Source organism: Camelus bactrianus, chromosome 5 (assembly GCF_048773025.1).
Source record: "Camelus bactrianus isolate YW-2024 breed Bactrian camel chromosome 5, ASM4877302v1, whole genome shotgun sequence".
Lineage (NCBI taxonomy): Eukaryota > Metazoa > Chordata > Mammalia > Artiodactyla > Camelidae > Camelus > Camelus bactrianus.
The window spans coordinates 38,561,847-38,580,545 of NC_133543.1; the positions used below are offsets into that span (position 1 = coordinate 38,561,847).

An 18,699-nucleotide genomic window follows, 5' to 3' on the forward strand; every position below is an offset into this window, starting at 1 on the left:
TTTCTTGACAAAAGAGGGGGTGCCTTTTTTTTTTTTTTCCCTTTCTCGTTGCATCAAGGATGCTTTTATTTCCTATATCCTGGATGCTACAAACCTGAGAAGGTCTTTAGGGTACCTCCAGAGGGAAATTGAGGCTATTTTCCCTAGTGCAAAGCAACTGTCGGAGAAATGAAGGGCCTTCAGAAGAGGAGAAGAGGGTGACTGGAGCCACCCAGTATGAGCAGGTATCCTCCCTGGGGTAGCAGGTCCCACCTGGGGCAGGGCAGTGCTCTCCCCTCTCCACATCTTAGACTCCTCCTGGCCAGCTTTCCCCTCTCCTTCCTGTCCATGGATGCCTTTCCTTGGAGTTGGATGATCCTGATTCAACTGCAGTCATGGCCAGAATTCTCAAAGGCTTTTCCTGAAAACGCTGTAACCTAAAGGTGGTTTGGGTCTGGAGCACAGAGAGCAAAGAACTCTTCTTAGAAGGCATTGCACACCAAATGACATTCTTCCAGACCAGCCTGAGGCTTCAGTTACTGGAAATAAATGTCTCATAGGAAACTATGTTCCAGAGAACTCATGTGCAGTGCAACCTAGTGATACCTTGAGGATTATTTGGAGTCGAGAGGATAGAGAGGTGAGGACATTGACTATCAGAGGAGGATTCATTGGAGAAAGGAAGACCTGAGGGAGTTCTGGAAGGACAGGTGGGATTTTGATAGACAAGGGAATGAGAAAGGACATTCCAGAAGTAAAAAGGAAGTGTCTAGAGGAGGGACCTTCCAAGTGAGGTCCTGCAGAAAAGAATGAACATAGTAAATTGGAGATTGCTACCTTAAAAAGGCCTACTTGCAAGGTTGGCCTTTGGTTTGCAACTGGGAACTTGGTTCCCACCATACCCTGTTCATAATGGCCCACTGTGCCACCCTGTTTATGCCAACCGCATGGTTTATGCTGAATGCCTGTTTTCTTTCTGGGAGGCTGCACTTTGGGTATGTGCTGGGCAGAGAGTGCTAAGTGATCAGCCCCAGGTACTAAGTCTCTAATGAGCTTCCCTGGTAGACAGCATTTCACAAGTATTGTCATTTGTGACTTCTCTGGGTAAAGACTCCTGGAAGCTTGTACCTGGTTTCCTCTGGACTTCACCTTGTGCACCTTTTCCCTTAGCTAATTGTGCCTAGTCTCTCTTTGCTGTAGTAAATCCTCGCCATGAGGATAACTACACGCTGAGTCCTGTGAGCCCTAGAGAATCATTGAAATGGGTAGTTTCAGGGGCCCCAACACATAGATGTGTCAGTGACTGCTGTATTATGGGACAGGGAAAAACAGTCTACTTACTTAAGGACACTTAGTACGTGAAATAAGTAATTTCCCCCAGTCCTTTTGCATAAGCTGATTTTTATGATGAGAAACTTGTGTGCTTTGCAGAAAGAAATGTGAGAGAAGCCCACTTTAGAAGCAGATATTTTCATATTCTGTTAAACTTACTACAAGTAAGCTGCAGTTCTAGCAGTTACTAAAATGTTTTTAAGAATATGTGTTCTTGAATTATAGAAATTCAGACGGCGTGTTCAAGAATCCACACAAGTGCTAAGAGAACTGGAAATTTCTTTAAGAACCAACCATATTGGGTAAGTGTGCCCATTTCACATTTTAGCTCTATGGGCTTTTGGACACTTTACAAAGTGACTGAATCATATCCAGAGAATTAAGCTTCCTTTCTGTTCATTGTAAGTTAAGAGACTGAGGTTTAGATGGGTGGAAGCTTTGTTTTCATTCTCGAATTGCTCACTGTACAAGAATCAGTCAGAGCAGGACAGACAGTCCTTGACTTGGGATGCTTATAACAATTCTAAAATCCTTTGCTTGGATGCAGTGGTAGTGTGTGCATAGTAATTCCCTGGGAAATCAGGAACCCCCGATAAGTAATGTAGACTGAGATCCTGGGAGTTCTAGAAGCCTTCACTGGAGTTCTTCAAGCTGGTTAGTCAAAGCTGCTTCATTATTTTTTTAATTCCCTGGCCAGAAGGGGACAGAAGCTGGAGTGATGTCACTTGACACACCTCCTTGCACTTAAATACTTTGTTCTGAGTCTCTTCTTCCTTCAAGCCAGAATTTCGGGACCATGAAGTATAAATCCACACTGGGTAAAGTGTGGGGAATCTCTGCACTAAGCATTTCTAAGAGGTTTTTGTGCAACAGCATGGTTGCTTTGCCTCAAGCAAGTACAAGTTCATTACACACACCCTTCCTTCTGAGATGGCAGAATTGTACAGCACATTCAAGTAAGATGGTTTATCTCTAAAGCAGAATGATATTGGTATTTTATAGCTTCAATTCTTCTTAAAGTGCCTGTTTAACATTTGACAATTACTTAACCCCTCTGGATTTTAATTCTTTAAAGTTTACGAGGAAAAGAGTATAGACTTTATATCTCTCAGAATTTTCCCCTGTGACAGGTATTCGTAATGAAGTTTTCCATGTACATTACCTTTTTGTTTTATAGAGTATCTGTAGGATAAATATATTACCTAAATAACAGTTAACTTCTACTTTGGACTGTGTTTGGTATAAGCCATTTAGGTGGTTATTTTTTTTCAGAATAAGCTTTTTTAGGTCATAGAAATGAAAGGTTAATTTGTAGTTCCAGAGCTTGGGTGAGAATTTTCACTTCCTTAAGGATAATTTCACACGTTTGTCACCTCAAAAATGAAGTATTCAGAAAATGAACTGATCTAACCTAGAGTTGATAATCACCTTTGTCCTGGAAAATGGGCTGTAGAACAATGGATCACAGTGTCATGAAAGTGAACTGTAACAAAGAAATTAACAGTTACCTGGTCCCTCATTTTATAGATTAAAAGAATTAAGGACTGGAAAAGGTGAGTGACTTTCACAGAGTCTACAGCTGTAGAACCAGGTGATTTGTTCAAAATGCTGTGTTCTTTTACTTCTGTAGTCTAATCTGGCAGCTCTTCCCCTGAAAGGAAATAAGATAATCAGGGCTCAGGGATCAAAGCAATGAGGCTTGTCTATTGGGGGTGAGAGAGGTGGTGATTTAATACAGTTCGGCATCTGAAGCTTAGGAAATTCAAATGCTTTCCAATGTTTGTGGATAAGGAACTAGATTCCATTTGGTAAGGTTCAACCCTATACTGCTGGCACTTCTTCTTGAATGAAAATGGTAAAATGAGCTGCAGCCCAGATTTCTACAAATTGTCAAAAGGCATCTCTTCAAGCATTGCTGAAGTAATGTGAAATTGACCATCAAATACCAAAGCAAGATGATCATTTCCAATACAAAGTTGGATGAAGAGAAGAGCTCTGGTTGGGTGGAAGCCAGTGCAAATCTGCAAGCAATTGGTGTGGTTTGTTGTTTAGGATACTCTAAGCATGTTGAAAGAGTCTTACATTTCTTTCATCTTCACCAGCTGCAGTGTTCCCTTGTCTACTACCTACATGAGACACTCTGAAAGCTTTGGTTTTAGCAGCAGAGAAATTCAAGGAAATGCATTGTCTGGTTGTATGAAATCATCAGTTATTGGCATAACCTTATATGGAATGAAACCACACACCAGGATTTTGACCTATCTTGCCTGTCCTGAAAACCCAAACCTGAACTGGACTCTTTATGGAAATTAATTGGCTTGACCATATTTGATGGGGAAAACCTCTGAAGAGTTACTCAATAGTGTGAAAATCATCAGTTACTACAACGAGGAGTTCTGGGAATGCAGGGTGCTGTAGAGGGGATCTCTAGATTTTTATTGCACTCTTTGGGGTACCAGACTAAAAATATAATTGGGTGCCCATTTGCCTTAGAGATCATGGCTCATACTTTTGCCGTGCCCCCCTCTTTGACTTAAATAAGTTACATAAACCCTCTCTATTTACCATGTGACCCAGTTACCTTCTCACCTATAAAATGAGAATAATACTATTTAATAGGAATGTTGTAATAATGTGATAACTTAGGAAAGACCTAATATAGGGTTTAATATAAAGTAATAACTCAACATATGATAGATGTTATTTGTTGTTATTCTTGTTGAAAATAATATTGTATCAAATAATAACTCAACAGTATTGTGTGATGTGTCCCTAAGGAAATCCATGCAGAGAATGTTACCTTCTCTGTCTAAAGTGACCCTGACACCTAGGAATTGGTGATTCCCAGAAATTAAAAGAATTACATTTAAAATCTACTTGTCCTGAAAAAAAATTATTTTTGGCACATGCTTGCATGTCAAGGTTAAAATCTGGGGCTTTCCTCAGATAACATTCCAAACTACAGCTTTTGTCAAGCAAAGGGCCTATTCTGAGTTTTGATATCAGCCTAAAACTATAAATGGAGCAGTCATCTAAGAAAGAAAATTAATTTTTTGAGCCAAATTGAAATAAGAATTGGACTAGAAATAATCTCATTCACTTACTCTTAGGAACTATAATAATAGAGAGAAATTGGATTATGGCTTATCCACGCCCTTGAAATGACTTGAAATATCCTTGAAAGGAGCCAAGCGCTGTTAGAACACATTGGCTGTGTAGTGCGAGGAGGCAGATGTCAGGATGCCTTGGATGTCAGGGTGATCAGATTCAAGTGGTGCTGATGGTTGGGGGCCCAGTAGATTGACGGGTTTTAGTCCATGAAACTGAGGTGTAGGCTCTCTCTCTCTCCTTGCAGGTAATTAATTTTAGTAAAACTGCCTATTATGATAGAAAATTACTTTTCATCCTGAGTGCGAGGTCATAGAGGTTCTGAAAGCTGCTCTTTTCAGTGTATCTCAATGGTAGGGTGGGTAAGAGTGGGCAGGAGGTTGCAGGCAGAATGTGCAGGTTAGCAAGGAGAGGGGAGACGTGTAGAGAAAGGAAGGAGCTGAGGAGTGTTGTGTGCGTGTCTTTTCTCCTGGACGGCCTGGCCACTTTGTGAAACGGTGCTGGCTGGGCCAGGCTGACAGGAAACAGAAGAATAGCTAAGGCTAGGTTTGTGCCACATCATGTGTGGTGTGAGTGTGTGTGTCAAGCTACCCTGTGATTAATTGATTCTTAGATGGTGCTTTTTTGGACATCCTCAAGAGTGTAATCATTTTATCATGTAGTTAAGCACTCTATTGGGCAAGTTAAATGTGTTATTTCTCACAGAAATATTTTTATTATTACCCTTTACCTCTGAACCTCTGTTTTTCAGATGAGGAAACAGAGTCAGCAATTAAATACCTTGGTTAAGTCCATGTAATTCAGAAGCACTGAGATTTGACCCTGGAGATGTACAAATCTAAAGCCTGTTATCTAACCGAGCAGTTATTAAATTTTTTGATTCCTTGACTGTCTTAAATTTATTTGAACTCCAATCAATTTTTATTTATGTGGGTTTTATTTATTAGTGTTACTGTATTGGAAATTTAAACTGATAAATTTTAGATGTGCTTATTTAATAACATTTAATATTTATTTAACAATGAATATTTAATAAATGTAAATATGTAAATATAAAATTATGAACATAATATAGCACAAATAACATATTTCATGAAAATAACTATTTTCCAAAGCAAAAAAAAAAATTAGTGACAAGAATGGCATTAATTTACATGTTTACAAATCTCTTTAATGTCTCACTGATAGAAGGCAGTTGGACTCTCATATCTTTGTATGTATTCAGTTTATTGTAATGTGTTTTAGTTGATATATATGAAGAAGACCTGGCTTTACACAGATATGCACTTGACAAAAGAAAGAGCTTTTAAGTAATCTTTTCAGATAATTGTAGATATTCTTTGATACTACACCAAAATTCAAGAAGTGGTAATTTTTTAAAAATTTTATTTACTTATTTTTTGTGGGGGAGTGGTAATTTTTAGTGGAGGTACCAGTGATTGAACCCAGGACCTTGTGCATGCTAAGCATGCACTCTACCACTGAGCTACCCCTTCCTCCCCAAGAAGTGGTAATTTCTTAAAGTTACTTGTCATGTGGAATCAGAAGCCATAATCAGTGAGCTTTTGTACCCTATTATACTTCAATCCATTGTGTTGTCTTGCACTTTGAATGGGTGTTTATACCCATGGTAATTTTGTAGCATCATGAATTAGTCATTTGGAAAAGCTTGTTTCCCTGAGTCATCCTGATCTATCAAATGTCAATACATTTTATTCTATACTATAAAAACAGTCACATTTGTTAATCATCAGTCTCATCAGAATATACTTTAAATACTGGGAAGCTGTCCAACTCACGGTGGTGAATACAAGTGTTCCAAAATTCTCATTTTTCTCCTTGTAAGCTCAAATTTTCTCATTGAGAGCAAGTGTTGTCAGTTGTATTCCTCAGAATGGTAGGCTCACTTCATTCACTTCTGAGAATATCTGCCTAACACCTGAGACAGAATAACCATAATTTGTCCGTCATTTTATATTCCATGTAAAAAAGTGGCTGGTTCGGTTACCAGCTCCAGCAGCTGCACTAGTGCTTTTCCTTAAGACGTCGTCGTTCCTGGGCAGACAGCAGAAGTGCTTTATGTGGGTTTCCCATTTTTATCACGCGGAAAATTAAAAAGGTGTATACTCAGGGAGGAAGCATTACTAAAATTAGTGATTTTTAGTGCTTCACTGAGGACAGTTTAAGTGAAGCTGATTTCTTTTTTCCTCCTAAATGCTTAGGGTGAACATACAATAAACAGGGCGTATTTTTGATGGTAGCAGTTTTATTCACATTTCTTTTGTACCATCAGTGCGAGTGTCAGTGACAAAAGTAACTACTTTCGTAATTGTATGAAAATGGTTTTAATTTCACAGACTCCTGAGAGGACCTCAGGGACCCCAGGTGGTACATGGGCTATACTCTGAGAACTAGTCTGTGATGTTGTTGGTGGAAGAGATTGGTAGCCCACAGTGAATCTGGGTGATGCTTACTTTCTTTCTCTTGATTCTTGTGTGTGTGTTTTTTTTTTTTTTCATGATTTGTCAGCAACTGCGATTCCTACTGGATGCCTGTAGCATCTCTCTGAAGGAGACTGACCGAGAGAATTCACCATTTATCCCTTTATCTTGTGTGTCTTGGGTCTGCTTTCTTCGATCTTAGAAATTTAAGCCAGAAATGTCCTTTGAGGCTTAATTTTCTAGATGAGAACAATGAGGTTCTAAGATTTAGGGGGGCAGAGAGAAAACAACAGCAATCTGGAAACAAAGCTTTGACCTGTCTATAGTGAAACAGTAACTATTGGCATCTTCATTTACAGCCCTTCCTTGAAGCTTTTTTCCAGAGCTATTTCTCATTATCACTGTGTCTTCTAGCGCCTAAGCAGCTGATTTGGAATTTGCCTAAATTGAAATTGACAATATATGGTAATAACATCAAATCTGTAAGGTAGTCAGTAAATGGTGCATGCTGTCAGCGTCAGAAATAATTCTACTTTCCAAAACCTGTAATCACTCAGTTTGAAACTGTTTGCATATTGGCAATATATTAAAGTGTGTGTAGCCTGCACAGAGGTGAAAATGGAAATTTTCTACAGGAACCCTAGATTTATGATATGTCATTAATGTACATAAATCTGCAGAATGGGGCATCCATTTTTTTATGCCTTTAGATGAAAGGTACTGCTTTGAAAGTTGCCCCTTTTTCGTCTCTCCTGATTTTATTTCCATATTCTTTCGTTTCCACAGAAGCCCACCCTCACCTCTGTTCTCTCCCATACAGAATATCCCAGGTAGGGTAGGGATAGGGAGTGAGCAGACAGGGGAAAAAGTGAAGGCTGCTTTTTCCTTATAATCCATAGCCTTTTTTGCTGATGTGACTTTACTAACCTCATCTCGCTTGACAAAGTGGGGTACAGTAGTCAGCTGTGGTGGATTTATAGCTTACTCTTCCCTAAATCACCTATAGGGGTCTGGGCCAGATCAGAGATTCAGGGAAGATCTCACAGCATGGAAAAAGAGGTTAAAAGTGAAATGAAGTCTCGCAGAGGCAGGACATGTTACATGCTTGGCTGACTTCTTAGGAACTGAGCAGCTAGCTGGCTTCTGCCTTTCACTTTGAAATTTATTTTTAAGGCGCTTTGACTCAAAGTGAGCCAGTCAGGGGAGGGGCATTGAATTGAAATAAAAGCCAATTAATGGACTTTATCTCTGCATCAAAATATATGCTTATCAGCACTTTGAGTCAAGAAAATTGTAGCTCTCGCTGTACTGGCTATTTCCTACCATTTCTTTCTTCCTCCTTGTTATTTTTGGTTAAATATCTGTGAGTCATTTGCTTCCTATCCAGTTTGTGTCTGAACTTTGTAAGTAAGTTAGAGGTGTTAGCAGGTCCTTAAGGTGTCCTGGACCGTTTTTGATTTTTAGAGGTAGTGTCTGGGAAATCAACCAGAAGCAACTACAGAGGCTGTTCTTCTCAACTCCTAAATTAATGCTCTTATGAGTTACTGAGACAGACTATATGAAACCAAGATTGCTTTGAAAAATCTGGACCCTGTGGTTACTTTTCCTATTAGAAAGACAGCCCCCACGCCCAGCTCTGGGGACTCCTACTGTGCACCTGCCACTGAGGGCCGGTTTAAATCTTGCAGTCAGAGCCCATAGACCCGACCAATGAATGGAGAAACCTCAGGGAAGCTAAGGGGGCTTGAATTTCAAGAGCACACAGCTAGTCATTCAATTCAGTAGTGAGTTCCAGCTTTATTTTAGTCTCCTACCAGTTGTAAAAAGAAAAAAAAAAAATTAAATACTTCTAAGCTTTTCATTATCAGCACTTAAAAATGTCCAGTGTCTCCTGAGACCTAGCCACATAGGGAGTAATTTAAAATAAATCCAGTGAAAATAAGTGTCTAGAAGCAGATGCTGTGAGATCATGTGTGGAGTGGTTGTGAAATCAAACTTCAGCCTCTACTAGGAGCCAGTCCCCTTAGTTCTGCTCGCCTAACAAAGCCACTTTGTGAGACCCAGCAGGTAGTGTTTCCACTCCAAGTCTCTTTCAGATGAGGTGTTTCATGCTTCCTCGTGGCTGTGTTATGTCGTACATTTTGTGGTAGCCTATCTGAGGCACTTGGGGGAAGGTATGAGGTAAGCTGTCTACTTTTCCTACCTTACTGTCTTCTGAAACTACCTGCTGAAGCTGAGTTTCCATTGTGGAGATGTTAGGACTAGAAAGAGGATGAGCTTGAGGATAAAACAAAAAAAACCCCAAAACATCCCCTTAAAAACAAAACTTTAAAAATAGGCTTTCTGAGTCCACCAGATTTGTTTCTTCCTTTAAGACAAAAACCTCAATGCACAGCTCATCCTTAAAGACACACAATAGAATGATCCCACTGTTACTCTAATAGCTCTCAAAACTAATTTCCATACTAGCCATCATGTCCGTAGCCAGTGGGCCTTGTTGACTTGGTGTTCATGGAGGAAGGCAAACATTTTGGAATGCTGTTGGCTGATGGACCCCAAGATTCATTTCTGTAATAGCAGATTTTTTAATTATTGGTTGGAGTTTCAAACCTTATGGAGACTGAATGGGGTATCCCATGTTCTTTGAAGATGGATGACCTGAGAGAAATCTGTAACATGGGGTAAGAGGTGTTTATCCTCAGCACCTGAAGATTGTGTTTGACCACTCTGCTTCATCTTCTAGGAGTTACTCTGAAGGACAAATAAAAATGTGTAAAAATTCTCAGTGAACTACATTCAAATCCACTGTTCAAACACAAAGTAGTATTATTTTAAATGAATTTTTTAAAAACCATGATATTTGTCATGTCTTGGCATTGATGGTGTGTGGTGCCTGGGACTTTTCTTTTTTTTTAAGGTTTTAACAGTCATGGAAAAAAATTAAGCAAATCATTATCCCTACTGAATTTCCAGAAGCCCATAAACACTGGTCTCTCATTGGCTAGTTTAGTGTTTTCTACAGCTTAGTGTGCCAGCAAGGAGTTGAATGTGCATTTGGAATCATGCCTGGATTTCAGTGGTTATGTCGTCATGTCCTCAGTCTGCCTGGTTCCCCGTGCAGTCTTGGCTCCTTAAACAGGCAGGCAGTGGATCAGCTATGGTGGAAAAAGTACATTTAGCAAGTTCGTTTTTTAGAAAGTTTATTACAGGTTATCTTAAGTCTCCTAAGCAGTAGAATACAAGCAAGGCACATGGATACTTTTTGCCCCCCTTTTCTGCACATTGAAATGTTGTGGTTTTCTTGGTTGCCGTATCTAAAAGCTCCTACCTCATGTGATAGAGTCTAGGCCTTATTCCACAGTTCCTTTCAGGTGGTGAGTGTCTGGTGGAAAAATAAGTTTTCACTGTGTCCTTTTCACGCTAGAGCATGTGATGAACCTTGCCAATGATTTTTTTTTTTCCCCACAACAGGTGGGTCAGAGAGTTTCTGAATGAAGAAAACAAAGGTCTTGATGTTCTGGTAGAATATCTATCATTTGCGCAGTATGCAGTAACGTAAGTAAAACTTGGCTTCTTTGCTTTAAAATCTTTATGTGGTCACAGAAGATGCAACTCAGTGGTAAAATTAGATACCACGCTGAGGGGAGACTCCCAGAAGCACATGTGGTAAGGTTTAAGGCGGTTTGTTTCTATTCAAGTAACTAAAAGCAAATCACATAATTGTTATTAGAAATGCTTTTAAGGCAGAAGTAAAACAGGAGAGTAAAATCACCCTTAAAGGACTCTTTATTTCAAAAAGAAATGCTTTCTTTAGTGCTCAAGTTACATATATCCATATGGTAGAATGCTCTAGCAATTACTGAAAGAGGTATGTGGTATATTATTGAGTGAATAAAGGAAGATACAGAAGAGTGACTCCCTTTTTATTTAGGAAAAAACTTCATATATGTGTATATTTGTATGTACTAGCAAATATGGAAAAAATGATTGCAGAAATAGATACCAAACAGTGGGAATGAAGGAAGAGGGGAGTAAGCAAGAGGCTTTCCTTTTTACTTTACATGTATTTGTATTGTATTTTTTTTAATTGAAGTATAGTCACTTTACCGTGTTATGTCAATTTCTGGTGTACAGCATAGTGTTTCAGTCATACATGTACATACATATATTCATTTTCATATTCTTTTTCATTATAGGTTATTACAAGATACTGATTATAGTTCCTTGTGCTATACAGAAGAAACTTGTTGTTTATCTATTTTATGTATAGTAGTTAGTTATATTGTATTTGTTTTGACTTCCCCTTCCTAAGGGGAAGGATACAAAACTGGAGCAGAGCAGAAAAAAAGATTTAGTTATTTCACCTTGCTTTTGTTGATTCATAAAATTTTCCCATTTACTAGGCTTTTGGAAAGATTTACAACAGGAACAAAACCTGTACATTTGAATGAGACTTTCTCTTCTCCCCATTCCCTCCTTTAATCCAAAAATATTCTAGGATGCACAGATAATTCACACACACACATTGAGGAAATAATACTGTATTTTTAATTTGACTAGAAGACAGTTCGGTCTAGGTGGTATTTTTTTTTCCCCTCAACTCTTGTTTTCAGAGCAGTAGCTTGTTTTTTATGTTGCCCCACTTTTTAAGACGTTCTAAGACCTAACCATATGTGATCTTATAATCCTCATCACTTCCTTGAGAATGTATGAAATGAAAGCTATAATTATTCCTACCTTGTAGATGCTGAAATGAAAGTATTAACAGAAACTGGCTTGATTAGTTTCAGTTTTGATAATTCTTGTATATTATATGAAATATAATAAGAAAAAGCAACAGACACGTTCTTATCTTCCTGAGAAATTGTCCTCTGAAATATAATTCTAGTTTTTATGGCATGCTCTTCCAAAGGCTGTTTCTTGTCTACCTCCATTACATCAAAAACTGCTAATCTCCCTTATATTTCATATTATACGACAAAACAGAATAACACTACCCTATTGCATATTTTAAAATCTGGAGGAATATTTATGGAATTGAGGAAAGGCTAAGAAACTTGAGGAATAATGGGAAAGAAAGGCATGCTATTTGTTATATGTTTGCTGTAATTAAGCCTTTACCTCCATCACAACAGAACTTGTGAACCAGCTTTCCCAAGTGTACCCTCACATAAGACTAGTGGGAGAATGTAGTGCTATTACAAGGAGATTCTCCTAGTTTGCAGCCTAAGAGCGAAGACGACAAAAGATCAGAACTCAGAGCATTTGGTTCCTAATTACTTTTTTTTTCTTTTGACATTAGCTGTACATTCTTTGCTTATTGGTTTAAGTTTTGTTTTGCTTTAATTAGATGAAAAATTATATATAGATACATAATTTATTTTCTTTCTTGAAACTAAATGGGCTGAAAAAACTTGTTACCCTTCCTTGGCATGTGACAATTTCTTAGCCCATGTCATGTGAAACAACAGACTCACACACCACCCCTAAAACAGAAGCTTTCACCAAAGTGTGTGTTTCTTCTACTCAGTGAGAGCAGTGGGTGAGCTGAGCAGAATGTAAGGATGCTGAGCAGCTGAACATATGGGGGCTGCAGAGTGACTCGGCGAGAGTGTTAATGACATGAGTGATCTTGGGATGCCCCTAGGCTTACCTTCTCCAATGTCAATGATAGGCTTCTATTTTTGGTGCTTAAGAATCTGTTTGATTACTCAATAAATTCCACCTCTTATCTGTTTTCCATCTGCTTCCTGTATCCTAAGGTATGACAAAATTTTTAGACTAATTCGATGACTTTATACATCAACTCTGTCCTCTTGGTTAGTATTTAACTGGGGAGAGCATCACCTAGTTTACAGATGGTTGTTGGAACCAAATATTTTGGCAGTGAAACTTTTATAAAAAGTCATACTTGTTATTTCCAGTATGTTTTATTGATATTTCTTCCATGATAGCCTCCAGAATCCTCCAGATGATATTAATTATAGCAGCATTTTGTCTATTCCCTGATCAGGTGTTACTTGGTGGAACTATGGGTAGAACCAATTGATAAGTTTTTTTTTTCCTGAGAAAATAAAGGTACTGACTTTAGAAGGGGAAAAAAGCATTAGAACACAAAGGCCTGTATATTTAAAAATCTGTTCCTAAAATTGTACAAGAATGAGCACCTTAACTTGCCATTTATTCTAACATGGTTAGCATGAGTTGTAACCTCAAAAAATGTCAGAGAAACAACAGTCCTACTTTAAAGAGGACCACATTGGGAAGAGATTCCAAAATCAAAGCAAATTCATAACTTTGCAAGTAATGTATCACATATGGTTGGAAAAGTACACTTGCCAACACACTAGGAGAAAATGCTCAGTGAAAATTGGTGGGTAAGAATAAATTAGTATAAGCCTAACATCTTGACTTGTTAAAGCAAAATGAAGACAGCTCTAAGATCTTTCTTCCCCTCCCACCATAGCTGTGTCAGTAATTGGTAAGTTAGCAAGCCTTAAGGTAAAATACAAATAACACGTCACTATTTGTCGTTCTGTATTTTTGAAGCGAGCACTGAGTCCATGGAAATTCTTTTGTATTTCCTTTTTAGTTTTCTTTGTTTGCCAAACTTATTCATACTAAGGTGCAGATGTATAAGAGGAAGGAGCAAGTTATGCACATCCATGTCTTCATGTGAATTGTTCAGTCTTCAATGGCATTTCTCTTTTGTTTCAGTTTTGACTTTGAAAGCATGGAAAGCACTGTGGAGAGCTCGGTGGACAAATCAAAGCCCTGGAGCAGGTCTATTGAGGACCTGCACAGAGGGAGCAACCTGCCCTCCCCTGTGGGCAGCAGTGTATCCCGCTCGGGAAGACATTCTGCACTGAGGTGAGTGTCTTTATTCAGAAGGAAGGCAGATGTAGTAGGACAGTCTGGGACAGCAGGGTCCCTGGCTTCTGTTGAGGATCCTGGGCCATGTATCACTATGTCTTGCCACACAGCACTTGGGTTGTCCATGATTCCGTGATTCTTTGGGAGTTCATGGGATCATCACTTGGGGAATACTCTATAGCTTTAAATAGCTTTCTGCAAATACCATGCCTTCATTAAGCACAGAAAGAAAATTCTGCTGCCAAATGATACAACAGAGTCTTCTCCATAGGCAGATAAGTTTCTGAAACCAGGGAGATGCTGATAACATGATTCAGGCTCTGTTTCCTGACTGGAGGTAGCACATTGAGATCTGAGCATCTCAAGGACTCCTTGTTGCTACTCTCAAGCCTGACTCCTTTCATCCAGTGGTAGCTCAGGTGTGTGTTCTGTAGGATGCATTCTTAGTCATAGGTGCTGTAGTGATCATTTTTATTAGTGAGATGCTTAAGCAGTATTCCTTTGGTTGGGTGTGCTCTCAATGGTCAACCTTCTGTTTCTCCCTAAGGATTCCTTCTCTGGTCTTTCCTGGCTGAATTACCACCACGTTAAGGGAGAAGGTGTGATGACCACATGTGTTACTAATGGGCGTAATAGCATTGAGGTTGTTCCTTCACTCATAGCAACAATCATTCACTGAAAAATATTTTTGTGTTTCTATAATTTAGAGTTAATGTACGTGGGTGGAGAAATCAAAACTGCCTGTCAAGACAGAGATACCATCTAGAGCAAGTTCATAAAGGTTTCTATATTCTAGGAGTTTAATAAAATTTTTTATTAATAAGCCCCTCATTCCCAAATGTTACTTACTCTTTTTAGCTTGGCAATTTTATCTCACTTACTTCAGGCTTGATCTGGCGTGTGGTCGTTGTTTGGCTCAGTGTTTAGGATCACTGAGTGTGTTGGGTCATTGTAGCAGAGTCCACGTGTCAGGTTGTGATCAGTGAATATGTGGCTTTCAGACCTTTCAGATTTGGTAGTCCTTTAATTGCCTCTTGTCCCTTTGACTTAGGTTTTGGTCATAAAAAGTTGAAGTGTTAATAATGAAGTTCAGCTCTGCTGAGGGATTTGATATTTGAATTTGATACTTACTATCAACCATTCAGATTTTTCTTGTTTGGAAATGCCAAAAAATATTGATGGGTTTGGAATAATTGATTCAGTAATAACGAAGAGCTGTATTTCAGTTCATCTCATGATGTTTGCAATAGGTTGAAGGCTATATAACCTGCTATATGCACCAACTTTACATGTGGACAGGGGAGTATGGGGGCTGATTTGGAAGTTGAAGGAAGGCCAGCTGTGCCTGAAGAATTTCTTAATCACCTTATTCCTTGAATGGAAATTCTTACCATTAGTATAGCTATAATTACATGTAAGGCATTTAAATTTGCTTTTCCATCATTTCTTAACCTAGAAAGCGTCAAATGTTGGCCAACCACCACTTTAACAAGAATTCATTTTTCTGATTAATGATCCATTATGCCTATTTTCACATAATTGAAGACTATTCATTGAGAGTACATTGTTTCTGGTAGAGTGGAAGGGTCAGGAAATCATGGGAAACATCCCAGGTCCAAGGAGAGTTGTGATCCTGGACCCTGGACACATGGTACACAGACATCAGTGTCCAGCTGGATTTGCTTTACGTTGGCTCAAAGTAGATCCTGCCTGAATTCATTTTAAATTGGAAAAATAGACCCAAAGTGTGGAGAGAGACATGATGGAAATACTGTTTTGAGAAACTCTGGGACTATACGACATTTCGGGTTGGCAGGTATGTTTGAAGATGATCAACTAAGAAACCAACGTCACATTCTTTTTTGTATTTAAACACTCCAGCTCAGGAGTGGAGCATGTAAATTCCTTCATTCATGGGCTCTAGTAACTCAAGAAAACCAGCATGGCAGTAACTTTCATGCCACTTGTTGACCTGAAGCTTAGGTTTTTGTTTCTCTTTTTAAACAATGTGTATCTGTGAGATTCCAGCTCTTGTGTGCCTAGATTCTAATTCTGTCTTTGGTCACTTGATAACATCTCTGACTTTAAAAAAAAAAAAAAAACAACAATCAGAAGTACAGGCATATGGTACACGTAGCGTTTTGTGTACCCAAAGGTTGTTGACATTTTTTTCTCTTCCTTCTCCTTCCTCTCTGCCCTTTGTTTCCCTGCTGCCCACACTTCCTTCACTTCCTGGCTTTGTTTTTGTTGACCTTCTTTTTCATTCTGCCATCTCATTTCTTTTCTTTTTTTTTAAGTGGGGGAGGTAATTAGGTTTATTTATTTATTTTTAGAGGAGGTACTGGGGATTGAACCCAGTACCTTGTGCATGCTAAGCATGCACTCTACCTCTTGAGCTATACCTCTCCCCCACCGCCATCTCATTTCTGATCGTCCTCTCCTTCTCTCCACTGTCCTTTCTTGTCCTACTGTCTCCTCCTCCTCTGGTTCCATTCATCTCCTGCCTCACCACCAGACTGGTTTCTCTGCCTGAGTATCCTCAGTTCAAATGCCTCCAGAGCTGCTTTTCTCTGTCCTCTGGAGCAGCTTCAGTTTACACACTGATAATGAGGCTTCAAACCAGAAAATCTCATAAGTCATAGGTGAAAATGACACCCAAGAGAGCTTGCAGTGCTTGGTGGCAGAGTGTGGCAACTTCTCTCCATATTGTAACGTGATAACCACATGGCTTCGTGTTGTTGCCTATACTGGGGTAAAGCCCTGTGCCTTATAAACTTTGATACACTGTTACCATATTATGATTCTTCATTTTAAGATTTTGAACCTTTAGGGTATATTGCATTTATTAATATTAGTTTCCTTTGTTTCATTTTTTTGGAAAGGAAAAAAGGATAATAAGTTGCATTCTATAGAGATGATTTATTCTAGTGGCTTGGTTTGATTAGAATGTGTCTTCTGTATCCAAATGCAGCTTGAGTTCCCTCATCTTTATCTCCAGATAATAATGTAGACTCAGTCATCTTACCATATATCACTTGGCAAAAAGGATTGGTTAAACTTGGAGGATGAAATGAAATTTTGAAAAATCTGAAACACTTTATGAATGGGGCTTGATTAAAGATAAAAAGGGAAAGTGCTCTTTTTTTAAACAATATTCTAATAATGCACTCTTCTCTTTGTATTTAGACTTTATTTTTTAACTATTTAAAATAGATCTTTAAGCATTTTATGACATGATATTCACCTGGAGTTATATCAGCAATTAGATTCTGTATTATCATAAATTTGTCAGCCTGACTGGTGGTAAGAATGTTGATATTGATGCGGTAGAAACCTGGATTGTGCTGCCTCATAATCTTGGAGTCTGGTGTGCCTTCAGTTAAGATAGCTGTCTGTTAACCTGGCTATAGATCTAGCTAAATTAAATGATGCTGTACATGCATATATGTGCATACTAGATTTCTGAAGGCAAAGGTTGCTTTAACTCAGATGCAAGAGAAAGTAATTTTTAAGAATGTCATAGTTAATGCTGTTAAACTTAAATAAGCAGTGGCAAAAAAATCAATGTTCTAAGTTTTTAAGGAAAGGGGTGGAGCACTGGAAGCCTAGAGGGAGGGGTCAGATTTAAAGTGGGACTTTGGGTGATGGCCAGAGTTGATCCTCAGGGTGAGAAGAGGCTGTTCCAGGTAGAGGTAAAGGGCAGAGAGTGAGATGAGCAAAATCTTAGATCAAAGATCAGGCATGTTTGGGAAAGAGGAAAGAACCTGTCCTTTCTGGGACAGAGGCTTTGTGATCTTCGTGATAGGGTGGAGGGCTGTCTAAGGAGAGACTGGGTCAGAGACATACAAAGCTGGGAAGGCCTTGCAGGTCATCCGAACTGACCTTCCCACTGTGGTGAGGACACTAAGATCCACATTTCCTTTAATATTTTAATTCCTATTTCTATTTCTTTCTAAGATCTCTCAGAACAGATTTCACTGCTCTTCTTGAAATGATTATCTGAATGGAATGGCATTTCGTAACTAGTCATCATCTACTATTTACCATCTATATACCCAGTGGATTTACATGAAGAGTTCAAATTTAGATCCTTGTTTGCCCATTTTAATGCAGTAATCCCATTCCTGGCAATGCTTTTCATAGGAGTAATTTTAAAAATAATTTTTAAGTGGGCACAAAGAGATTGATAGCATTCATATAATTTTATTGGGGAAAAAGCTTTTGTCGAGTGTCCACTGTGTGCCAGGCACTGTTTGTGAGTCTTCTGTGCTTATTCACTGCTCACAATGGCTCTGTGAGATAGATACTGCTACTGCTCTCTCCCCCAGTAAACTTGAGGCCTCTAGGGTTTAAGCCACTTGTCTGGGATCAAACAGGGAGTGATAGAGATAGGATTTGAAGTGAGGTGGCCTGACCCCTACTTCCACACCATGTTATCCTGCCTGCATGTTCACAGGATAATTTTTTTGCCCCCAGTAAATACACTGAGTATCGGGATGTCCATGTGGAGTTATGTAAGTTGTACCTTGTAGGGGAAGATTTGCTAATCCTTCCCCAAAGATGTGCTAGTAGAGACCCAGATCAGTGTGCTGGAATGTTTTATACCTATTAGAAAATAAAATCGTGTAGAAATGTGAAAAATGTTTCCTAAACGAATGACGAGAGTAAAACAAAAAGTTTTCTATTAATACAGTTTTACTTTCACCTATTTGCAAATGGGCAGACTTGAAAGTAAAGTGGAATGAATGAGAATAGTGACTATTTGAAGGGAGATGATGAGTGAACTTTTTTCAAGTTTTTGTTTTTATGATGTTTTGTAGAACTGACATAAAACACAGATAATATATACTCATGGATCGGAGAGTGCAAGGCCACGTAATAAAGAACCTTGAATTTTGGAACTGGCTTTTATCTGGGAGACAGTGGAATGGGCAATCACGTGAGGTGGTCTGTCTTTTTGGACATG

The 18,699-nt window shown here is 38.8% G+C and overlaps 1 protein-coding gene across 4 annotated transcripts in view; it reads left to right on the forward strand.

Annotated features, from left to right (window-relative positions):
- Positions 1 to 18,699, forward strand: part of FMNL2 (formin like 2) — a 367,782-nt gene that overhangs the window by 275,889 nt on the left and 73,194 nt on the right. For all 4 annotated transcript variants that reach the window (XM_074363666.1, XM_045504947.2, XM_010967870.3 and 1 more), the window contains 3 exons: positions 1,537 to 1,613; positions 10,332 to 10,415; positions 13,578 to 13,730. In XM_074363666.1, the coding sequence (XP_074219767.1) occupies positions 1,537 to 1,613; positions 10,332 to 10,415; positions 13,578 to 13,730 (314 nt within the window). The remainder of the gene's footprint in view (positions 1 to 1,536; positions 1,614 to 10,331; positions 10,416 to 13,577; positions 13,731 to 18,699) is intronic.